The sequence below is a fragment of the Vespa crabro genome, chromosome 17 (assembly GCF_910589235.1).
Source record: "Vespa crabro chromosome 17, iyVesCrab1.2, whole genome shotgun sequence".
In the NCBI taxonomy this organism is placed as follows: Eukaryota; Metazoa; Arthropoda; class Insecta; order Hymenoptera; family Vespidae; genus Vespa; species Vespa crabro.
Genome location: NC_060971.1, coordinates 5,104,119 through 5,128,325, shown reverse-complemented (window position 1 = coordinate 5,128,325; position 24,207 = coordinate 5,104,119). Strand labels below are relative to the sequence as shown.

General features: G+C 38.5%; 1 protein-coding gene across 10 annotated transcripts in view; it reads left to right on the top strand.

Annotated features, from left to right (window-relative positions):
* LOC124430110 (dachshund homolog 2) overlaps nt 1-24,207 on the top strand; it is a 224,017-nt gene that overhangs the window by 158,930 nt on the left and 40,880 nt on the right. For 9 of the 10 annotated variants that reach the window (XM_046976236.1, XM_046976238.1, XM_046976228.1 and 6 more), the window contains one exon: nt 13,927-14,010. The exons of the other annotated variant lie outside the window; for it this stretch is intronic. In XM_046976236.1, the coding sequence (XP_046832192.1) occupies nt 13,927-14,010 (84 nt within the window). The remainder of the gene's footprint in view (nt 1-13,926; nt 14,011-24,207) is intronic. 10 annotated transcript variants of the gene reach the window in all.

The window sequence follows — 24,207 nt, the reverse complement described above, 5'->3', positions numbered from 1 at the left end:
TTAACTATATATGGAATTTATGTATCGAAAGATACCTATCTATGATAGATCGTTCAATGTCTTCTCTTTGTCTTCGTCCTAAACGGATTTACTCTCTCTCTCTCTCTCTCTCTTTCTCTTTCTCTTGCAAAGATAATCCCTTGCTATTCCGTGAACTCTCTCTCTCTCTCTCTCTCTCTCTTTCCTCGTTACACGAAAAGGGGAGAATACCGGGTGGAGATCGTTAATAGAAGCGCGTTGTCGCGAGAACAATTCTCCATCGTCTCTGGACTTTTACCTCCAATTTATGTTTTCCCCTATCTCCTCTCTTTCTCTTTCTCTTTTATAAACACACATACACACACACACACACATACATATACAGATATATATATATATAAAGAGTAAGTTGCTTCAGGATAATGACTTGAGTCTTCGTGCGTAGCCTGCGAAGGAACGTAAGGAAAAAAGAAAGAACAGAGAGACAAAAGATAGAAAGAGAGAGACAGAGAGAGAGAGAGAGAGAGAGAGAGAGAGAGAGAAATCGAAAATCGAAGAGTCCTGATAAGTTAACGCTGCACCAAGAGGGACAATATGAGCCGGCCGGATGCTGCGCAAGAGAAGAGCTTGCTATCTTCGATCCTTGACCAGATAAGATGAGGATAAAAGAGTGAGAGAGAAAGACACAGAGAGAAAGACACAGAGAGAAAGAAAGAGAGAGAGAGAGAGAACGCGAATTGTGCGAGCATCGTATCGAAGAGGGACCCACGTAGGCCACTATAAGGCCCGGTTAAAGGCTCCGCAGTGGAATATAAAGAGGGGATTGAGTTGTAGCCGCGAGTGGAGGATCTTATGTAGATTCCTTGTAGATCGTGCACCCGATTCGATCGCGATCGGCTACCCGGTACCTGGTTAATTAAAATTGTAGAGGCCCAACGTCTTCTCTCTCTCTCTCTCTCTCTCTCTCTCTCTCTCTCTCTCTGTCTCTTTTTCTTTTTCTTTTACTTATTTTCTCTCCTCTCGAGTTTTTCCATCCTTCTTCCTCTCTTTTTCTCGTTCCTTGGGCCACCACCAGCCTCTCTCTCTCTCTCTCTCTCTTTCTTTCTTCCTCCTTCTCCAGGATCGAGGAGTCTCCCCATAAAGTTAGTCCACCTCCGATTTTTGGTTCCCCGCTTGGGAGGCTGCTTACGTGAAATCCTATTACCGCGAGCCACAACGATCCTCCTCTCGTTGGACTGACTAGGTGGCTATCTGGCTAGGTAGCTCTCTCTCTCGTACACCTTGAAAAACGTACCAGGATGCTGCCTTATTCTTCGATAATCTCTCGTGAGTTTGCAAAATGTTTTCGAACAATTCTATACACAGAAATTTTTATACAGTCAACATATCTATGTACATACGTAAATATGCATATTTAAATCTATTTTTATATCCAATACTCAATCAAGTTTTCTTTTGAGAAATAATGAAGAAGCAAGAATTGATAATTTTTTATTATCATAAAGTGCTTTGAGAAAATTTATAAAAATCGTTCGTTGTATTAAAAAATATTCGTGTATCGTATTTTCTTCGTATCTATGCAAATCTATCGTGAATCTTTAAATCGGTAAAAAAAGTTTATACCTTCTTCTCTTTCTATTTCTCTCTCTCTCTCTCTCTTCCTCTCTGTTCGCCGATATGAACGCGCTCTGATTGATTTATGCTTAACCCTGCCAAGCGACGACCCTCCCGCCCTCTCTTCTTCCTGAACGGAGAGGTGAGCCTAACCGAGGCTATCTCTATATCGGCCCGGCGAGTAGCCATTATCGTGCAAACTATATACGCACACGTGTATCGATGCCACATACTTTTTTTTATTCTTTCTTTCTCTCTCTCTCTCTCTCTCTTTCTCTACTCTCTCCTACGAAGCAATGAGCCAAGTCAAAGAGATTCTTTTCTATTTGCTTCTACTTGTTATTTCATCGTCAATAACAACCTACCATAGCTTCTTTTCATACATTTAATTCTTTTATTAGTTATAAAATATCTTTTGTTTTTTTTTTTTTTTTTTTTGTATAAAATATATATTTTCTTACGTTTTCTTTTTCTCTTTCTCTTTTCTTTACTTTTATTTTTTTTTGTTGTTTTTTTTTCCTTTTTCGTCAATAGGAAAATATCGTTTTACTCGTTATACTTCCTTTTATCTTCGAGGTCATCAACGTTATCTTCGTGTGGTTTTACTCCGGGGCCGGATGTTTGCTTTAATTAGTGCCTACAGTCTTAGTCTCTTTAATTAAGACCGAAATCGGTTTATTAGCTTCGGAATACGACAACGAAGTTTAGTCTTTACGCGTTAGAAACCACGTGTCACGATATAAACGTATAGCCAAGATCTCTCTCTCTCTCTCTCTCTCTCTCTCTCTCTCTTTATCACCCGTCAAATATCTACGGTGATTCGTCGAAACAACAACCAGTTTTATTTGTATCCGTTAAAAGAGGAACGTATTTCATCGATAGATAGTTACATAGAAAAGATGCTTTACGACGATCTTTGTAAGATTGATTTATCGCACGAATAAAATTTCATTCGATGTGTAGGTATAACCGAGTATCATCTTGTTAAGATAATGTTAAAGGGGAATTTTCAAAGGGGAAAAAAAAAGTTGGATTATCTACGTAAAAAAATATTTCGGATCTCATAATATTGTTCTTTCGATGGAAAAAAAAAAAAAAAAAGAATATGTTCAATAACTTATTTAAATGAGATTATTATAGAGAAATCTGAAACGGTGGATTTCTCTTTGTAGGAAAGAAACGATTGTTCGGGTTGTTATTAGAATCGAGAATCGTCTCTCTCTTTCTCTCTTTCTCTCGGAGAAGAGAGAGAAGAAGGCAGTCGCCGAACGACTTCCTCCGCGTACATCAATTACGTCTCTCGCCCCGTTCCCATTATTAGCCGCCTATAATTTATTACTTTCTACCTTAATAAGCATAATAGTTCCCATGCTATTCTTCGTGCCAGCAGTAATCGTCGTTCCTGACCGTTCTCGCATTATACATCGACGAGAGAGACTCTGGAACGCAGTTGGTGTGTGCGTGCGTGACCTCTGACCCAGAGACAATCGTTAAGGTAGCGCATTGGGCGGCGTATACACCACTCAGGTCCACAGATATTTAATTACCCTCGAGTGCCTCGTACCAATGGTGGTCGGTCCACGTACGGGAGATAGTAGATTTTTCTGTTCGTAAGGAAATGTCTCGTAGTTAAGTTCGAAGAAAAATTTGAGGGAAATAAATTAGGGAGGGAGGGAGGGTGGTGAAGGAAAGAACGAAGGAAAACGAAAAAAAAAAAAAAGAAAGAAAGAAAGACAAAGAAAAAAAGATATATATTTACATAGATTACATACATTACGTTACTTACTTATTTAATATCTTTGAGAAATATCTCCGACTTGGTCGTGTAATCAATATGAAGAATTACGTGTAATTTAGTATTATAAGGAAAAAAGAGAGAAAGAGAGAGACTCATCCAACGGAAACTGGACAACGATCATCGTTTCGATTTTTTTGCGAGCACGTCACTCTTTACCTTTTATATACGTCGTTCGTAACTCGGAAGCCTTAGGCGTGCATCGATTACAAATTGTCGAGCGTAGTTTGATCCGTGACTCACGAGTATCGAGTAACACCTAACCAACCTTGAAGGATTCAACGATTTTGTGAAGCTCTCGGTAAATATGAAACGTGAAAAATGTTTCATGTTACGTAGAACATTAATGATAACGCCAACTCAATGTTTTTTCTTTTCTTTTTTCTTTTCTTTTTTCCTTTCATATATATATAGGAAAATGGGAGGAAATTAATTGAAAAAGAAGAAAGAAGAAGAAGACGAAGTAAAAGAAAGAAAAGAGAGTAAAAGAGAGTAAAAAAATATAATGAAAATTTCATGAAAATTGTTAAATATTTTCGATATAGTAAAAAGATAATATACAAAACAATAATCATTGATTTCGTCCTCTTATATAAATACTGACGACTATTTAATTTCGTACTAAAAAACGATTATCACGTTGATCGTGAGAGGGAAGCCACCTAAGAGAAAAGTTAAAAGATAAAAAAAAATAAATAAAAAAGAAACAAAAAAAAATAAAGAAAGAGAAAAATTATAAAAATGTATTTGTCACGTACGGCGAGGAATATAAGCTAAGTAAAAATAGTAAGGTCTTTTAAAGTTGCCCCGTGCACTAGTGTACATAGAGAGAGAGAGAGAGTCGGCATTCTGGTGTATCGAAAAAGAAACGAACGTTCTTTAATGGGACATCTCGGCGTTCAGGTCAGGGTGGCCCCGTTGTGTTACTCGTTACACCCTGCCGCGAAGAGTAACCTAAGAAAGAAAGAGAAAAAGAGAGAGAGAGAGAGAGAGAGAGAGAGAGAGAAAGAAAGAAAGAAATAGTATTCACCAAGACATAAGAGATATGCATTCGAGATCACCATCCTTTACGTACATACATACACACATACGTGCATACGCACAAATACATATTCAGACACAAATACATTTGCCCACAATTACAGCATCCCAGAGCTCCAGAAAGAAAAGTAGGAATAAAAGTGCGAGACAATACGATGTAGCCACCGACCCGTTGTCGTTTACCACCTTTCTAAGGGCACAAAACCGAACTTGGAACGCAGCGAATCGTCAATTAAAGAAACCACTGGAGTTTCTCTTAGCATAAGCCACCAAAGAGAATCTCGAGTCTCACTGTTGTCGTTGTTCTTGTTGGTGTTGTTGGTGATGGTGATGGTGATGGTGGTAATGATGATGATGGTGCTGGTGGTAGTGATGCTGATGTCGATGCTGTTGCTGCTGTTGCTGGTACTGGTGCTGCTTATGCTGTTGCTGATGCCGTTGGTGCTGCTGATGCTGTTGCTGGTGCTGCTTTATCCTTTTCTTTTTCTCGAGCTCCTTCGTAGAGAGAACACCTACTACTTGCTTTTTTAGGTTGGACTTCTCTAAGAGGGAAAGAAAAGAAGAAGAAGAAGAAGAAAGAGTTGAAAACGGAGAATAAACGGGCTCTTTCTCTCTTTTTCTTTATCTCTCTCCCTCTCTCCCTCTCTCTCTCTCTCTCTCTCTTTTTCTTTGGTACTTCGAAGGTGAGAAAAAGAGAAGGATGAAGAGAGTAAAGAATTTAAGAGCGAGGACAAAGCATCGAATGGCGTCCGGCTGGATAATAAATTACACTCTTAACGCTTCGAACATATACCGCTCGATTATTTATTTAACAATAAAAGTAGAATATATATACATTTATATATACATAGAAAGAGAAAGAGAGAGAGAGAGAGAGAGAGATAGTTAAGATAAAAAAAAAGCAGAAAAAAAATCTCTCTCTCTCTCTCTCTCTCTTTCTCCATAACGTGGATTAGAAAATTAAATTAAAAAGAAATTGATTATATCAACACTTTCATGTGCCTACATTTTATCAACGCAATGTTTCACTAGCTACATTCCTATAAACAATTTCATGTTTTAATGTACCCACGTACGTGCATATGTTTGTAACATAAGTATAGTATGTTGAAAAAGACGAAGAAGAAGAAGAAAGTTAACGATGAAAAATTTTAGAAAATGATCGTATACGAACGACACGACACGTCTCTCAACGTAACGACACTGCTTAACAATAAAATTCAAGCGATATTAATGACACCGATCGGCTTGTTGTGATTTCCGTGCTAAGATAAACCCGCGTAATCCCGCGTGTAGGCTGTTGTCTTTCCGGCGTACAAGAATACGATGACAGAGAGAGAGAGAGAGAGAGAGAGAGAGAGAGAGAGAGAGAGAGAGTATCCTAGGAAAAAGGCAGAACGATAAACCACCCTCTTCGGACACCCTCCTTCTTCCCACCCCTCTCTTTCTTTCTCTCTTTCTTTCCCCACCATCCCCTATTTTACGTAGAGACATCACGTAAATCTCCAATTTAACGATCGGGAAGACATCGATCCTCTTCCTTGAGACAAAAAAAGATAAAAAATAAAAAAAGAAGTAAGAAAGAAAGAAAAAGAACATCGGGTGAGTAGGAGAATAGCTTTGTTTTGTATCAAACGTGTGTAAGACAGAGAGAGAAAGAGAAAGAGAGAGCAGCTTGAAATTAAGTAACAAAACCGGCCAGACTCTCTCTCTCTCTCTCTCTCTCTCTCTCTCTCTCTCTCGGGTTCTTTCCATGAAAAAGAAATCTCTTTGGTCTACGGTAATTTCGCATCTGCGACGATTATAAAGCGAAAATTTACGAGCATTCGCGACCGACGTAGCTGAGGATGAGAAGGAGTAGGACGAGGAGGATGGGAAATAGGAGGAGGTGGAGGAGAAGGAAGAGGGACAACCTGCTTTGCGAATCTTTTTTTCCATTCTCTCTTTCTTCTCCTCGTCGACTTTGTCCTTCTGTGGATTTTATCACCGCCTTGTATTTAAGTACCACTGTTGTGTGCTCGTCGCCGTCATTCTTCTTAGGTATTTCAGTGTCTCTCTATCTATCTAAGTATCTTTCTCTCTCTCTCATTCTCTCTCTCTCTCTCTCTCTCTCTCTCTTTCTCTCTTTCTCTCTTTTCTCTCTCTCATTCTCGCAATTCAACTCGTGGACTTCTCAGAATCGTTTCCCCGTGTGCGATAATGGCTCTCTTAAAGAGGAAAATCGTATGGTAACGTTGGTACAAAGTCTGCTTTATAGCTCACAATGTTTCTTCGAATCGTAAAAATGAATGCATAATGAAAAAAAAAAAAAAAGAAAAAGAAAGAAAGAAAAAAAAACAAGAACAGAATAACAACTCAAGCAGGAGAAAGAAAAGGATTGAGAAAGAATTGCAATAAATTTATATATATATATATATATATATATATATATATATATTTTTTTTTTTTGTTTTTTTTTTTTCATTCTTACATGTAATTTAATCGATGTTTCAGTAATATTCGATTTCTTTGGTTCTTTCTTTATTCACTTTTTTCTTTCTTCTTTAATGAGTCGATCGATTTTTTCGTTTCTCATTTCTTTTTTCTTTTCTTTTGTTTCTTTTTATTTTTCTCTCCTCCATATGATATTGATCACTAATTCGCATGTATCAATCAGCCTATATGAATTCGAAGAAATTTAAAATTGTAAAGGAGGAAAAAAGAAAAGAGAAAAGAAACAAGAGAAAAAAGAAAGGGAAAAGAAGCGTGATAAACGAAGAAAAACATGCGGGGAGAAAAAAGAAAGGAAAGAAAAAAAAAATAGAGAAAAAGCAGAGATAATATCGGGAAGTGAAAAACAAAAAAGGAAAAACTTGACCTACCGCAGTTTTAACTACCGTTCAATTATATAGTTTGCTTTCGAGTCGTCGCGCGCACGAATAAAGCGTGTAATTTACCGGCAATAAAAGGGCAGTAGTAAAGGCCACGCGAGAGAGGAAAGAGGCAAAAGAGATGGAAGAGAAGAAGAAGAAGAAGAAGAAGAAAGAGGAGGAACAGGAGGAGAAGGAGGAGGTTGTGGAGGAAAAGGGAGGAGGAAGGAAAGAACACACTATGTCGTTAACGACGCCGTTTATTGCCCCGCGTAGCGAATATTTTGTTACAACGCGACGATCATTTCGATCTCCTGCCACTCGATGGGAAGTCACGATAGAAACCTCTCTCTCTCTCTCTCTCTTTCTCTCTCTTTATAAACTTTTTCAAAATCCTACAAAATCATATATTTATACACACATGTGTACATATATATATTAGCATAATAATAATCTTTTACACTTAAGATAATTTAATGGATTAGATAAAATAATTCTGTATGTCTACAGAATCACTGGTAATAAGTAAAAGAGTACTAATTATTATCGGGAATAGCTGACAGTTGTTTAGTTTCGAAATCGTTGTCGTTGTCGTGAAGCTAGTGTAATAACTCCGAGAAGATATCCCGGAGGTCCCCCTTCCCGAAGTAAGGATTATCTTGAAACGCGAAAACGCTCTTCACCGTATCTCCCAGCGAGTTCGAACGACGACGGACCACGGTCTCTCTCTCTCTCTCTCTCTCTCTCTCTCCTCTAGCGAGATTTCTCGCGACCTCGTCGAGATATCGAAACTATTTTTTTCTTCCTTTTTAGTTTTTATTTTCTCTTTTTTTCTATATTTCTTTTGTCCTTTCCTTTTGTCTTTCTTTTTACTCGTAACGATAGGGTAATTCTTCTACCATCACATTTTAATCGTTTCGACTAAGAAACTTTGCGATCATACAGTATTGATGATATATATTCATTGTAAATGATGTTACATTGATCATAAAATCGTAATGATGGAATTGACGTCTAATATGAGAAATTAGAGTGTATTAAAAGTAATCATAACTCTTTATTAACGTAATTTATGTAAGATAAGATATCGTACCATATATTAATTTTCTTTTCTGTTTTTTTTTCTTTTTCTTCTTTTTTTTTTGTAATCTTCGATGGAGAGCAGAGTTCTAAGATATGATAATCATTAGTTACAAAAGCATAGGAGATGTAAGAAGAAGGAATAAGAAGTTTCGATAATCCGTTCGTTCGGGTTGCTCCGGGCAAGAAACCCGATGCCGACTATGAACGTCAGTAGTTTTAGAGCCGAGCTCCTCCGCTAGCTTGCGATCTAATCCTATTTTCGTTAGATCCGTTAATGGTTAATGGGAGGCAAAGTGGTCAGCGACCGGAACAAGAGCTAAGTCCGTCTTAAATCCCGCAGGAGGGAAACCCTTGTAGTCCTTAGCCAAGGACTGTAATCCGCATGGGATAACTATTGTCTTCGTTCTCGCACCGAGTCAAAGTCAAATCTATTTTGATGAAATAAGAGAGAGAGAGAGAGATGTCTAAACGATCAAAAGATACGTGATCGAGAGAAATTTAATGAAAATAATTTTGCAATGTTATTTAAAGATTAATTAATTAAATTATTGCGATTTGTCAATTCAAAGGATATATTTATAAAAATCAATAATGATAAATAAGATGATCTTTGTAGACAATTCAAGTTCCACGAGTATTAGAGGTAAGGTCCATGCCCTTAGGACATGGTCGAACTTTCCAATGTACACTTAATCGTTATTCGACTATAATATTCAAGGGTAGAAACAATAATATTCTCTCGGTCCTCGCTTGCTCCCTCCTCCTCCTCCTCCTCCTTTTCTTCCTTCTCTCTCACCCCCCAAACTCCATCGGCGAATATTATAGGCTCCAGTTCTCTTATTCTGTCTCTTCTCAAATCGAGCCTTAGGCAAATAGTGCAACATGGAGATTAATCGGGATTAGGATCGGGAAATTTATGAAAGTCCAATGCCACCGAAGTATACAACGCCAACGTAACGTCTACGTACAACTAAACGTACTACTACCACTTAAACCTTATTCGTCTATCTAATATCTCTTAGAAAATTAATTAGCGGGCTGCGTGATTCGAAGAAAACGCTATTCCGCAGCCGGCGGCGCATCTTCGAAATTCTAATTTCCACGAAGGAATCTGTCGGAAGCTATGCAAATAAGATTCACCTAAGTGGTATCGTGCGCGCGCGCGCGCGTACACTCTCACACGAGAAAGAGAGAGAGAGAGAGAGAGAGAGAGAGAGAGAGAGAGAGAGAGTACCCTAAGTTGTAAATTCTCGAAATAATCCTACGGGTTAATTCCATGCACGACGCTTTATTGCCGTTCTTGATCCGTTAAAATTGAATTGCGAAGAAACATTAAGCAATTTCGTATATATATATATATATATATATATATATATATATATATATATATATATATATATATATATATATATATTCTTGAATATAATAAATTTTAATCTAATTTTTATGTCGTGTATTAAACATTTATATCGTAGGAAAAAGAAATATATATATATATATATATATATATATATATATATATATATATATATGAACGAATATAAGAAACTCACAAGTAAAGAAATCTTCTATGTAAGTGTTTCATAAATTTTAGTGGTTAGTGGGGATGGGGGTTTCGGCTTTGAGAGTGAGAGGAATCGACAGCGTAACACGAAAACTACATTATACTATTCAAACGATTGCAGGGCACGGCGGGTAAGTTGACATTGTTGTTTCTGAGGGTGGCCTTGGGGCCATGCGAATATCTTAGCGCACTTGGGTATAAGCCATATACGTGTACACGACGTCGTACAAGCCCTCCGGGGATGTGAACGCTATACAAGCCACCCCTTTCCCTCCCCTCGCCAGCCCTACCTTACCCTACCCTACCCTAGGCTGCCCTCAACCTTCCATCTCCCCATTTTCCCCCATACCCCCCCCATTACCTATCCCCGCCGCCAACGTCGATCCACCCCTTTTCCCCCTTCGAGTCCCAAGCCAGCCTTCAACCCTCCCCCTCCCTCCCTCCGTCACCCCTTACCCCCGCAAACCAGAACACCGTCTTCTTGCTGGCACCCATATACTAATCAATAACCATGAATCGCTTCGGTAACAGTACCATGCACGTTCCGTTGCACCGTTATTGTTACAACGCGGCCGACGCGGCGGCTCGGGTTAGCGTGAAAATTATTATCGCCGATCGATTCTAAACACCGATAATGTCCAAATTCGAGGATCGCCGATAGGAAACACTAATTGGAAAATCTAGGGGATTTTGAAGTCGGAGAATTGGATTGAATTTATCTTACGAACGATAATAATAAATGGTTTCGACGCGTTGTTACATATTTCGTGTTTCATGTACAAATGCCAATTGTTTTTATCGTGTTATAATTAAATATTTCATTATTGATTTTTCCTATGAATTTATATACATTCATATACATATATATAATAATTATATATACACATATATATATATAAAAGAAATGCAAAAAAATTTGTTATAAATTATTTAAAATTATAACTTAATGTTATTTTTGTGCTAATGAGAAATGATTAGCTAAGGAGAAATTTGATATTGAATTAAACTAAATTCCTAATGTATTCGTTGTAAGTAAAGAGGGGTAGAACGTTCGTTCGTATCATAAAATCCCATTCGCACAAACTCGGTGGAATATAATTTTGAATTTATGATCCGAGACACGATTAGGGTTCCTTCTAATTGACGTTAGAATGATAAAAAGCGTAGCTTTCGTATCGTTACTTTCTACGATCGTGAACATTTTTCTTTTGGTCTCTAAGGCTTTTTTTCTCTTGGCTTAGCAAAGCCGCTAATATTAATTCGTACAATTTTAATGTTCCCGTGGCCAAATTTCAATAACACCATTTTACCTTTCTCCCTCCCTCTCTCTCTCTCTCTCTCTCAATGTCACGCTAGCATAATTGATTTCCTCTGCTTTCATCGTGACGAACTTCTCACTGCGCTGTCCGTTGGGATTCGTGAAGGAGGAACGAAAGTTGGTGAAAACCGCTTGAATTAGGCGTATGAAAAGACTTCGTGGGAAACTTTTTAAAGATTTTCATTTATCAAAAGAGAAAAGAGAGAGAGAGAGAGAGAGAGAGAGATAATAAGATGAAAAAGACAAGACGACTCTATAAGCCAACACTGATAAATGATAAAGGGAGAAAAAAAAAGTATAAGACGATAGTTAAACGTTTCTGAATCAAGTCAATTGGAATGGGCCTCGGGGTTGATACAAGGGTTGATATTCCAGGGACGATATCTAATAAAGTTCAATTATCCTTGGAAACGAGAAGTGTGCGAGTGAAAGAGATCAAGAGAGGAATAACTCATGAAAGAGAGAAAGCAAGCAAGCAAGTAAGGAAGCAAGCAACCGAGCAACTGAGCGAGCGAGAAAGATGATAATCTAAACGATCGCAAAGTGGGCTACAGAAACGCGCCGAAATTGGCAATAACAGAGTGGCGGGGTTCATGGGACTTATATATATGTATGTATGTATGTATGTATGTATATGTAAGTATATAATAGTCCGTGTGCCTCGGCGCGAACTTCCTATTCTGGTTAGCATTCAAATTGAATCTTCGTGGCGGCCGGTCGTGAAGAGTTACCGCCGTTAATGGACCTCGCAAACGCTCTCAAATTGCTGCCAGACTGCTGAGACGCAGGCCCTACCTAATCTACCAACATGATTCTCTTCTCTCCGAGGCTCATCGTTCTGTTCTCCACCTCCTACCTCCTCTTCTTCCTCCTCTCCACCTTCTCGTCCTTGTTCGTCTCCTCCTCTTATCCTCCTTACCGAGAAGACTCGCACCCTTTTTGCGTCCTCGTATCGCGACTCGTTCGATGGATGCCATGTGCTCCAAATTTTCGTCTCTCGAGGTACCTCGTTAACGTGTAAACTTTATTATCATTCTAAAGGTAGATATAATTTAACGAATAATAAACTGAAGATATCTTGGCAAAAGATTGATGATTAGTTCGTTATTATTATTATCATTAAGTTAAGTAATAATGATTCTATATATGTCATTATGGTTTATTAAATTTTATTGGCTTTATATGTACATACGTATACGTTGTACATAATATAATATAATATAATATAATATAATATAATATAATATAATATAATACAATACATACATACATATATACATACGTACGTGAATATATACGTAAGTGTAATGTTTTTTTCTGTCTTTTCTTTTTTTACCTTCGCGCATTTCATTCGGTCTACTTAAAGTCAGAGAAAAGAAAAAAAAACCAGATATCCTAATATGAAATTACAATAACGACCTATCCAAACGAAGTTATCCTCGGTATATCGGGCAATTATCGCTGACGTTAGGAAGGAACTTATCAGCCGCAAAGAAAAGGACCGTGCGTAATATCCTGCGTGGCTCATTGCGTCGGAGCCAATGTAATTCGACGAGGTAGACGAGCAGAAAAAAAAGGAGAGAAATGGGGTGAATTCTCTCTCTCTCTCTCTCTCTCTCTCTTTCTACTTTTCTTCCCCTAACTAACTCTCGTTCAAACTGAATTAGCCCGCTCGATTTGGAAAGGCCGAAAAACGTTTTATCGTATTACCAACTGAAAAGTGATTTTGAATTCGCAAGAAACCAACTGTATCGTAATATTATTTTGTAAGTTCTCTTGAATAATTTTTTTTTTTTTAAATCTATTAGAAAAATATAATTAAATTTATATATATGATCGAGTAAGTTAGAATTAATTATGATCGATTCCAAAGCAAAGATACATCAATTAATACTGACAAATTATTTCGACTTGAATTATGATTATATCGGCTGTTCGAAAATTTCATTCTAAGGACACAGTAGTAATCGACTCTCGGAAGAGAGTATTTCGAGACTCCTTCTCCGAGACTGTCGTCGAGATTCGAAATGGCTAATTTAGCGTGCTGGCTCCTATGGGAATACGCCAAGTTTCAAAGTTGGAAGCGTAGCGAGAGAGAGAAAGAGAGAGATCAAGTGGATGGAGATGGGAAAGGAGGAGATGGGAGGTGAATAGGAAAGAGAGAGAGAGAGAGAGAGAGTCTATATCTTGGGAGAAGGAAAAGGACGAATGCCACGACTTAATACAATTCTATTAAACGTAACTATGCGAGCTCTCTTGCCTGCCCATCGCCGTTGGATTTAATCGTCCGAGCAGCCAACCGTACGATATTCTACCTCCCATCCTTTGGTTGGATCCAATAGGAACGAGACTCTCTTATTATCAAATTAATCTGACCTTCGCGAGAGTACCGTCATTATCATCTTTCTCTTCCTCTCTATCGTCAGAATCTCTCTCTTTCTCTATCTCCCTCTCTCTCTCTCTCTCTCTCTCCCATCAGTGATTTTCAAATTCATCATTTTCGGGACTAATTAATTCTAACAGTGTACCTGTGTAATCCACATCGATTATTCAAAATTTATAGAATATATTACATGGGGCTACGTCAAACTGTCCATAGATATTAGATATTATTTACCGACGGCATTGTAAAAATTTACACTAACTTTTCATTCCTCTTTTTTTTCTTTTTTCCCAATAACAGCCGAGTTGAAGATGGACGTTCTTCGTGAAAGAGAGGTGAAGGACAGCCTAGAACGGCAGCTTCAAGACGAGCAAAAAGTTCGAGGTAAGTAGGAAACGATGAGGATGCAATATCCTTGACACAACAACACACACAGACACACACACACACACACACACACACTATACCTACATATAATATAATATTAATATTTTCTGATATTACAGCATTTACCGTACGCATTTCAAGTGAAAAAAAAAAGAAGGAAAAAGAAAATTTTACCATTTCTTTCTATAATAATCCATAGATTTTAGAATTTATATATCATACATAGATGTCACATATATCGAACATATCTTCTCTAAGTGATTTTGAACCCTGGAGTTAACACGACGATAAATCAAGAAGCTATAGGGAAGAGCAGCAAGAGGATAGAATAGAGAAAGATAGATAGATAGATAGATAGATAGATGGATGGATGGATGGATAGATAGATGGATGGATAGATAGAGACAACCACGTTATAAAGTCTAAGCAAGATCTACGTACTAGGTTGCACGATGCTATTATTCTCGAATAAGCTTCGCAACGCGACTCTTCGTCGTCTTTCATCCTTCTCGTTTTCCAACTTCCATTCCTTCCGTTCCTTCCTTCGTTCGTTCGTTCGTTACTGTTCGTTCTCGTTCCTTCGTTAACTCCTTCGTTAGTACGTTCGTTCGTTCCTTAGTCTTATGTTAGTCTCTTGCCACGTTTAATGGAAGGATAGAAGGAAGGAAGGAAGGAAGGAAGGAAGGACAGTAAAGTTAGACCCGGTGATCGCTCAGCTAACTTTGTATCGGACGTCAACGCGTAACAGAATAGTCGTCCAACGTTTTGACCATCCAATCCGGTTCATGTATCTTTTAAAAGATTATAAGGGGTAAGCTCAAATATCGAAAATTAATATACATAAGAATTAGAAATAAATGATATAAATTCAATTGGGAATTTTTCTTTTTTTTTTTTTTTTTTTTTTTTTTTTTTTAATCGAAACAATCCACCAACATTCTTTATTTAACTAAATTCATACGTTTGCGATAGTTATAAATTAATTATAAAAATGAAATTCGTATAGAAGGATTGAATGTAGGAAATAGAAAGGAGAAAAAGAAGACGAAGGAGAGAAATCAGAATTTCTCTGTTGGAGCAAGGATTTTTTTTTCTTTTTTTTAATTAAAAACATAAAATTAGAAAATGATCAATCTCACGATCTCACGTTCTTTGATTTTCAAAGCACATCGATGAACGAATGGTTTGCCGGTTCGATGAAAAGAAAAACTGGATGAGCGAACGAATCTGCACGTGCTTTACGCTCGTATACATTTATACACACACACACACATGTATATATATATATATATATATATATATATATGTCTACATGCATATATACATTATATGCATACGTATGCATATATATATATATATATATATATATATATATATATAATGCGTACATACATACAGCCATACTCGAATCCAATATCGCGAAATTTTCGCGAGCAAGCTCGACGTCCCGCTTGACACGGACACAATGCGCGTGAGCCTCGATAAATATGTAGAAGTCGCGTGGAATGACGCGTGAATAAGCGTGCGCCCCGTTCACCCGTTCTCGTCGTTTGTTATTAAAAAATGAAAAGACCTTCGGTGACGTGCCGACGATGCTCCCCCTCCTCCTCCTACTCTTCCTACTCCTACTCCTACTCCTATACCTATTCCTCTCTCTCTCTCTTTCTTTCTCTCTCTCTCTCTCTCTCTCTGTCTTTCTCTCTCTCTCTATCTATCTCTCATCATTTTTCTTCGTCTTTTTCTCTCCATCGTGTTATGATCCAAAAAGCAAAAGAGATAGATTTATATGGAAAGAGTGAACGCGAGAGAGAGAGATGAGAGAGAGAGAGGGGGAGGCGAGGAGAGGGGGACATTTAGAGATCCTTTGTTGTTCGTCCTGACGTTTTTTAAGTGGATCAACCCGTTATATCAAGGAATGAATTTTATCGGCGAATAAAAAAATCACACACCGGTAGCCATTGTTTTCTCCCATGAAAAATATATTCGTTGGTGGGTATGCCGGGAAGTGAACGAAAAATGAAAAAAGGAAAAAGAGGAAAAGGAAAAAAAAGAGAGAGAGAGAGAGAAAGAGAGGCGAGTAGACACGCGCGCGTGTCTACAGGGTGAGTCAATGACTATTGTCATGTTCGTATAATTCCTTGGGAATATAATCCCTTCTAGGAAAGACGATTGATATGTTCTCTATGAAATCGTATAAACAATTCAAAATAAAAAAAAACACATTATATATATAATAGAAATTTTTTCATTGGTCATTAATTGCATCTTTCTTTTGGATGAACTTAAACGTTTCTTCGTTTAAGATAATAAAAAGCCATTTCATTTGGCAATAGTTATTGAATCACCCTATACATATAAGCATATATATATGTATGTATGTATATATACATGACATTCTCGTCATTCGTAGCTTCGCTTTCTCTCGATTCGCAGGAAAAACGACTTGGCAGGGCCGGACGCTCGCGGTAACACGAGACTGCGACAACAGCAGTCCATTAGTCAACCAGCTCAGTGTCAATACATGAATATGACAGACAGTCTCACGGAATAGCCGACCAAACCCACTACTATTCTCTTTCCTCCATCTCTCTTTCTCTTTTTCTCTCTCTTTCTCGCATACGACCCTTCCAACCATGAGGCGAGACCATCATCCCATCCCCTACACCTCGTTTCCCATTCCATCCCCCTTGACACCACCGTACCTTATGATATCGCAAATATAGGAAATATTCTCTCCCTTCGTATCACCTATCGGCAACTTTTATCTTCTATGACGTTCTTCTTTGATTCCAAACGTGACCGAATAGACTTTCTTCGAACTAAATACAAAATACATGATACCTTCGAACATTCTTTTATTTATTTCAAATAATTCACGCGAGATAATTTTGACGGATCTTGATGGTAGAATTTTTAGAAAGAAAGTAAACAAAAAAAAAATATATATATATATACGCCTCGATTTATCAAGTATCATATTTTTTGTAAATTTTTTTGATCGCAATAAAGGTACGATGAAAATATAAGAGAATTAATGCCCGAAAAAAAGTAATTTGCTTTTGTCCTTCTGTACGTGTCTAAGAGGAAAAATAAAAGATAAAAGAGAGAAGAGAAAAAGAGAGAAAAAACAAAAAAAAAAAAGAAAGAAAATAAGATAAAGAGGCGAGCCTTTGCAAGTTCGTTCATTCGTTCGTTCGTTCGTTCGTTCGTTCGTTCGTTCGTTCATACGATTCTCCAAGATGATTGATGACCGGCCAGTCCCACGGATATTTACGCAGGTACTTCGTAAGACCTTTGCTCATTCGACTAATGACCGTCTTGTAAGAGATACCGTGTCAATCTATAGCATATGTCTGGGTTTAACGAGGGCGTTCCTACAAGCGTTTCTCTTTCCTTCGCGAACTCTACCACACCCATTATCCTCATGAACATGTGCGCGAGCACGTGTGATGACGAGAAATTACTATTAGTTGAAAACAATATAACAATATATATATATATACATATGTATATATTGGTACCACCTAAGTACTTATCTATATATCGACATATTTACATATACATATGTATAAATAAACGTATGCTTTCATACATGTACGTACATACGTGTGTATATAATCAATTTTCTTTCAAACGAAATTGTTTTCATTTCGTCGGATAAATGAAGAAGTACAGACTTCGAAATGTAATAATTTTATTTATTTTTTCATTATCCTTTATCAATATCTAATAAATTATACTATTTTATTTGCTTGGATAGATTTTTCTTTCTATCTTTTGGATTTATTTTAAATATCGATTGGTTTCTACACTTTTCTTGAATGATTATCTTGGCATCGACGTTGAGTTTTTTCTTTCAGTCTAGTTTTTCAAGATAATAATCAGTACAATGGAAAGAGATAGATAGATTAGATAGATAGATAGATAGATAGATAGATAGATAGAGAGAGAGAGAGAGAGAGAGAAAGAGTCGAACAAGGTATTACCTATATAACATATATATAGCATGAAGAAAGGGAGCAACGTTATTAGCCCGTTTAGAGGCGAGCTTGGCATTTCGCTAAAGGTTGAAATCTTCTCGACCGCCCGTTGAGAGCTACCATAGGGTGGAAAAGAGGGTTGGTAAGAGTGAGGAGATGAGGTGTCGGAGGAAGGGTGGGAGGTCGGAGGGGGATGGAGATAAAGAGAGGAAGGGAAAGGGTGAAAGAGGGAGTTGAATGTTCTCGTATTATCTTGGCAGGGGTTAGGTAGCAGTCTTCGGTCTTTTCCCTATCGTGTTAGAGTCCTGCCAAGGATGGAAGAGGGGGCAGAAGAGGGATGATGAACCATGTCTTACGAATAAAACAATAAGATGACCTTTCTTGTCGTTTAATAAGAAAACAGGTTATTTTTGTCGAAACTTTTAATTAATTATTTGTAACTCTCATTGTTCCTTTTTTTCTCTTATTTTTCTTTTTTTTTTTTTTCTTCTTCTTTTTCTTTTTTCCTTTTGTTGGAAAAAACCAAAGAGGTTTAAACGAAAGAGATTTAGAGATCCTTCAGCGTATATTATTTTATCGATTAATGAAAATCCCTTTCATTTCTTCGTTGGATCAATTAATAGTATTTAAAATGAGGATGAAGAGGAGAAGGAAAAAGGAGCGGAAAAGGAAAGGGAAAAGAAAAAAAAAGAAAGAAAAAATGTACGATCCAATGTAGGAACAGTGTTACTTTTCAGCTCACGGTTAGTTAGCTGACAACGTTAATGTTAGTATTATTATTATAAGTATAAGCATGAGACGAAGAGATCACAGTTTAGGATAGAGAGAGAGAGAGAGAGAGAGAGAGAGAGAGAGAGAGAGTGTGTGTAAAAACAAATAAAACGTTATGCTCGAGCAAGCTTCTGGTTCTGATCTCCAAGCGGATATTCTGGCTGCCATTTCGGTAGTGGTAGTTGTCGAATGGACGACGACAACGATTACGACGATGACGACAACGACACGAGAATTCTAAATTCTCGTAAGCAAGAAGCTTCTCGACATACATACATATATACATATATATTTATATATATACACACATTATATACATATATTATATACATATATATATATATATACACACGTGTTAAAGGCCGAGAACCGCGGAAGCTCGAGAACCGACAGCTGCCTTTGCCGTTGCTTTACACGAAGCTGTGGCCTCCCTGTAATTAGCCGAACCGTTTGTTGCAAGACGCGTCGAAAGAAACACCCCTTTCTGGAAGCTCTCCCTTTCCTCTCCCTCTACCTCTCTCTTTTTCTCTTTTACAATCTTTTTTACCTTCAAAGAAAAATTATATGCACACCGATTAATCTCACAAAGCGTAGAACACCAAACGATAACGCAAAATCGAAAGTATTTCTTTTCTCTTGTTTGTTCACTTCTTTTATTTTCTTTATGCTTATTATTATTATTATTATTATTATTCTTTCTCTCTTTCTTTTTCTTTTCTTTTTCTTTTTCTGTAATATCATTCACTTCTCAAATATCTTGAAATTTCACTTTCTCGCGAGGAGCCACGCACGATTCCCAACAAACGGATTCGAAATGGCACAATTAACCGTGCGAGATTTATACATGTACTCACCCTTCGAATTAGCTTGCCCGTAATGCCAGGATCGGGTGTCGGTGTAATTGGGACCCGAGGGAATTTGCTGCGTTTCGAGAACCCTCTATACTCGAGGACGACTAACCATACTCTCTCTCTCTCTCTCTCTCTCTCTCTCTCTCTCTCTCTCTCTCTCTCTCTCTCTCTTTCACACTTCGTCCCTGAATTTTCACAGTTCTCATCTATCCCCAATTCCTCATCTAACACAAATCACCACTTCTACATCTACACTGTGATAAATCGAAAAGAGAAAAGAAGAAAAGAAATGAAATGAAATAAAATATAAATAAAATAAAAAATCATATTAAGCGAAATATCTTAGAGATACCTTTTTCTCTTCGAAAGGATATGATTAGATTGATCTATCCTAGAACATATCATGCGTATTTTACACCGAAATCATCCAAAATCTAACCGTGGTCATCCTCAAAGACCGTCTCGTGAAGCTGTAAACTCTGAACCATCCTAGAAAGGGAGGGAGAGAGAGAGAGAGAGAGATTCATTAACCATGAGAAAGATAGAGAGAGAGAGAGAGAGAGAGAGAAAGTGTCGGTTCGTCCTCGAGCCAACGAAAGGCTAATTCTCAAAAGAGTTCACGACGATGTCGGCGATGCCCTCGTGCGTAACAACCAACGATTCGCTTTGAAGTGAACAGCATATCGTTGCCACCCTCTTGCCGACCAACCAACACCTTTTCCTCCTCCTCCTCCTCCTTATTCTCCTCATTCTCCTCATCCTTCTCTTCGACTAGGCCAAACACTTCTTCTCAATCCCTCTAACATAACTCCTCTTCAGGTAATATACACATTGAAACGTGCCAATGACCGTCACCCTCAATTTCGTATAAGAGGAGGAACATGATTCCGGAGGAACCAAAAGAGAGAGAAAAAGAGAGAGAGAGAAGATATTCTTTGTACAAGAAATATTCAGTATCCTTTCCTCTTGGTCTGACAATTCTTGTCTGATTCATTAAATTCTATCTTCTCCTTCATTCGATATTTTTCTTTGCTAGATTATAATAAAGATCACTTGTAATTAAAAATGGCAAAATAAAATTCTTTTAAGCAACGAGATTAAGGTGCACATGATCGATGCAAAAAAAAAAAGAACGAAAAAATGAAAAAAAAAGAAGAAGAAAAATCATACAAATTCGAAAACCTTAGATCGATTAGATTGATTGGTTAGAGGAATTCAAAGGAAGATGATTGTTTGAATATATTCTTTTTCCTTTTTCTTTCTCTTTTTTCTTTTTTTTTTTTTCTATTCCCATCAATTACATCGGAGCTTCCGTTTTCGCCGACAATTTTTATAACAAAATTCTCTTCTCAACGATGACGTTGAGAAAGCTCTCTGGAAAGTAGAAACGAGAAGAGAGACAAAGAAGAGAAAAAGAACGAAGGCGAGGATGAGGAGAGAGAGAGAGAGAGAGAGAGAGAGAGAGAGAGAGAGAGAGAGAGAGAGAGAGAGAGAGAGAGACAGCTTTTACTACAATCTCTCGCCTCCTCCTCCCTTCTCCCTTAACCCTCTCGCCCTTTCCCCGCTCACGAAGAGAAAAACAACGGCGAAGAGGGAAGGAGAGGGAGTGAGAGAGAACGGGCAAAGGGTTCGTCGGGGCTTACCCCCTTTGTGGCAGTTTAGCGTTTCATGTCGTATTCCGACTCATTGGAAATTGAGGAATACAGAGGAAGCGCAAAAGGGATACGGCTTTGAGATAAAAAGAACGCTCGCTTGGCGTTGATGTGTTACTGCAGCAGCAGCTTTTCTGTTGCTGCTGCCGTTGTTGGTGCCGTAGTCGTAGCCGTAGCCGTAGCCGTTGTTACTACTGATGTTACCGATCGGTAAGAGACGCTACGGGATATTGCGTTATATTGAGATAGTAAGGTAAAAATGTCTATCCCACAGTGTCGTGAGTAAATCTTTGTTTTTTATCATCTTTCTTTTTTCTTCTTTTTCTTCTTCTTCTTCTTCTTCTTCTTCTTCTTCTTCTTTGCAACTACTCCTTCATATCCGAGCCTTTTCCATTTGATTTTCAAATCGTGTTCAAGGTCTTCGTACAATGACAAATTAATTACTCTGGATGATTGGAGCTAAGTAAAGGAAGGGGTTGAAAAAAAAAAGAGAGAAAAAAAAAGAAGAGAAAGAGGAAGAGAAAAAGGACAAGAAGTGGAGATGGGGAGGGGGCGAAGGAGAAAGAAAGGAAAAGACAAACAAGTAGTAGGCAGTATTGAATGTCAATGAAGCGAAGAGTAAGCAAGGAAGAATTCGTGTAATACGATTGATCAATGAGCGTGTTCTCCGGTCGTTTTCACTTGGAAGAGGGTAGCCAATAGGTATTATGTTCCAAGAACGACTACATCGTCCAGAAGCAACGGCAACGGGGCAACGGTAGCTCCGAGGATGGTGGCTGTTACACAAGGGCGGGACGGGTAGTAGTAGGGAAGGGGGTTGCTGCTGTAGGTGCCGCGGTCACTTTGTGAACTAGCCCGGCTTTGGCCGCTGTTTAATTAAGTCTCGCCTAGACTACTCGCCCTCCTCGCTCAGGACCACTTCCCTTTCCCTACCCTTTCGTCACTCACTCGCTGGCGTCTCTGTTTCTCTCTTCCGAGTTAGCAAGCACCACCCACTAACTCACCCAACCCCTCGAGTTGAATTCGCTCACTTGCTTGACCCTCTCTCTTTTGCACACCCTGTGAATATGACACTGTTTTCTCTCTCTTGCTCGCTATTTCTCCCTCTCTCTCTCTCTCTCTCTCTCTCTCTCTCTCTCTCTATCTCTCTGTCTTCCTCTTGCGTACGTAGAAAAGAATTAAATCACAGGCACTGTTACGACGCGACCAAAGGGTAACCGAAGCTGTCCGCTGCTACTGCTACTCCAACTCCCTTACCGTCTTTCAGTAACAGCGACGGGAAAAGCGAAAGAGCCTGAACTTTGTTAATAACTGCGAGAGATGAAAGCCAGGACTGGCCTGAAGCTTTAATGACCTCGCAATTACGACGCGCGTTTCGTAGGGCCCGCCCTATCCCACCCACATGTCCTGCTACCCTACCACCCGCCCCACCCATCGCTGTACGTATACACCTCTGGCTGACCTAGGAAAAACGTCTCGAAAAAAAGAAAAAAAAAAAGTAGAAGAAAAAAGATAAGAAACAGGAATGTAAAAATATATCTCATTTTTTCTCTTACTCGTGTATGTATATAAAACAATATATTGAATAATACAAATGTATATAATAACGTTAAATTAATATACATTATAATCGATATAACCATACATTAATAATATAAGATTACAAAAAACTATCTCGCGATTGTTCTTCGGGTTTGAAAAAAACAAAAAAGAAAAAGAAAAAATAACGCGCGCGCCTTTTTTTTGTTGTTCATTTTTTTTTTCTTTCTTTCTTTCTTTCTTTCTTTCTTTCTTCTCTTTCTCGTTCGCCGACCAATCGTCCCTCAACGATATATCCGTACACATGCACGCACACGCATATGTATATACTAAACGCGTATGAATTCAATCGCGCGTAACAGTTTGAGCTTCCGTAATATAATTGTTAATGGGCTGATGCGCCGATCGTTCTCTCTCTCTCTCTCTCTCTCTCTCTCTCTCTCTTTGTCTCCGTCTCCGTATCTATCTCTCTGTCTCTGTCTTCGTGTGGCGACGGCGAGCCTTTCTCTATGTATAAGTGTGTGCTCGTGCAACCCCTTACGTAAAAATAGACGCAGGAGGCATTAATGCACGCCTCGTTCACCAGCTTGCACGGCACCTCGCGTCACGGATGATCACTGATCGCAAAGCCTCTCTCTCTCACTCTTTCTCACTCTCTCTATCTCTTTCTTTCACTAAAGAAGTAAACGCGGATCGCGAGCGCTCAAAGGGCCGCGTTCCAACATTCTCTCTCTCTCTCTCTCTCTCTCTCTCTGTCTCTGTCTCACTCTTTCTCATATAAGAATCGTCGCTTTAAGCATTATCCTTCCGACGGATTAACGTCATCAGCTGATAAGTGGAGCGTGCTATCGATATGATACACTACGAGAATTATTCTCGCATTGAACAGCTTTGCTCTCGATAGAGAGAGAGAGAGAGAGAGAGAGAGAGAGAGAGAGAGAGAGAGAGACAGGGATGGTGTGGAAGGTTCCACGGCGATGCTAATGAATTCGAGTCAGACTTACCACGCCGGAAGGGTGAATTTCTCGGTTACCTGGGCAAGTATACGCGATGCGTGTAATGTTTCTGCCAGCCGAACGGAAAGAATATTCTGCGAGTCGAGAGAAAACTCTCCACCTCCTCCTCCGCCTCCTCCTCCGCCTCCTCTGCCATCTCCTCCTACTCCTCCTACTCTTCTTCGTCGTCGACGTCGACAACGTCGGCGATAACGGCGACGACGATAGGAAGAAAGGAATAAAACGTAAAGGGCTTATTTACGCGAACGACGCTTCAGCTTCACTGGAAAAAATAGCTCTGACGATGGATTATTTTCTTTATGGTGCAGATAATTTAAAAAAGAATAATAATAAGAAGAAGATGGAGAAGAAAGAAAAAAAAAGAATGAGAGAGAGAGAGGGAGAG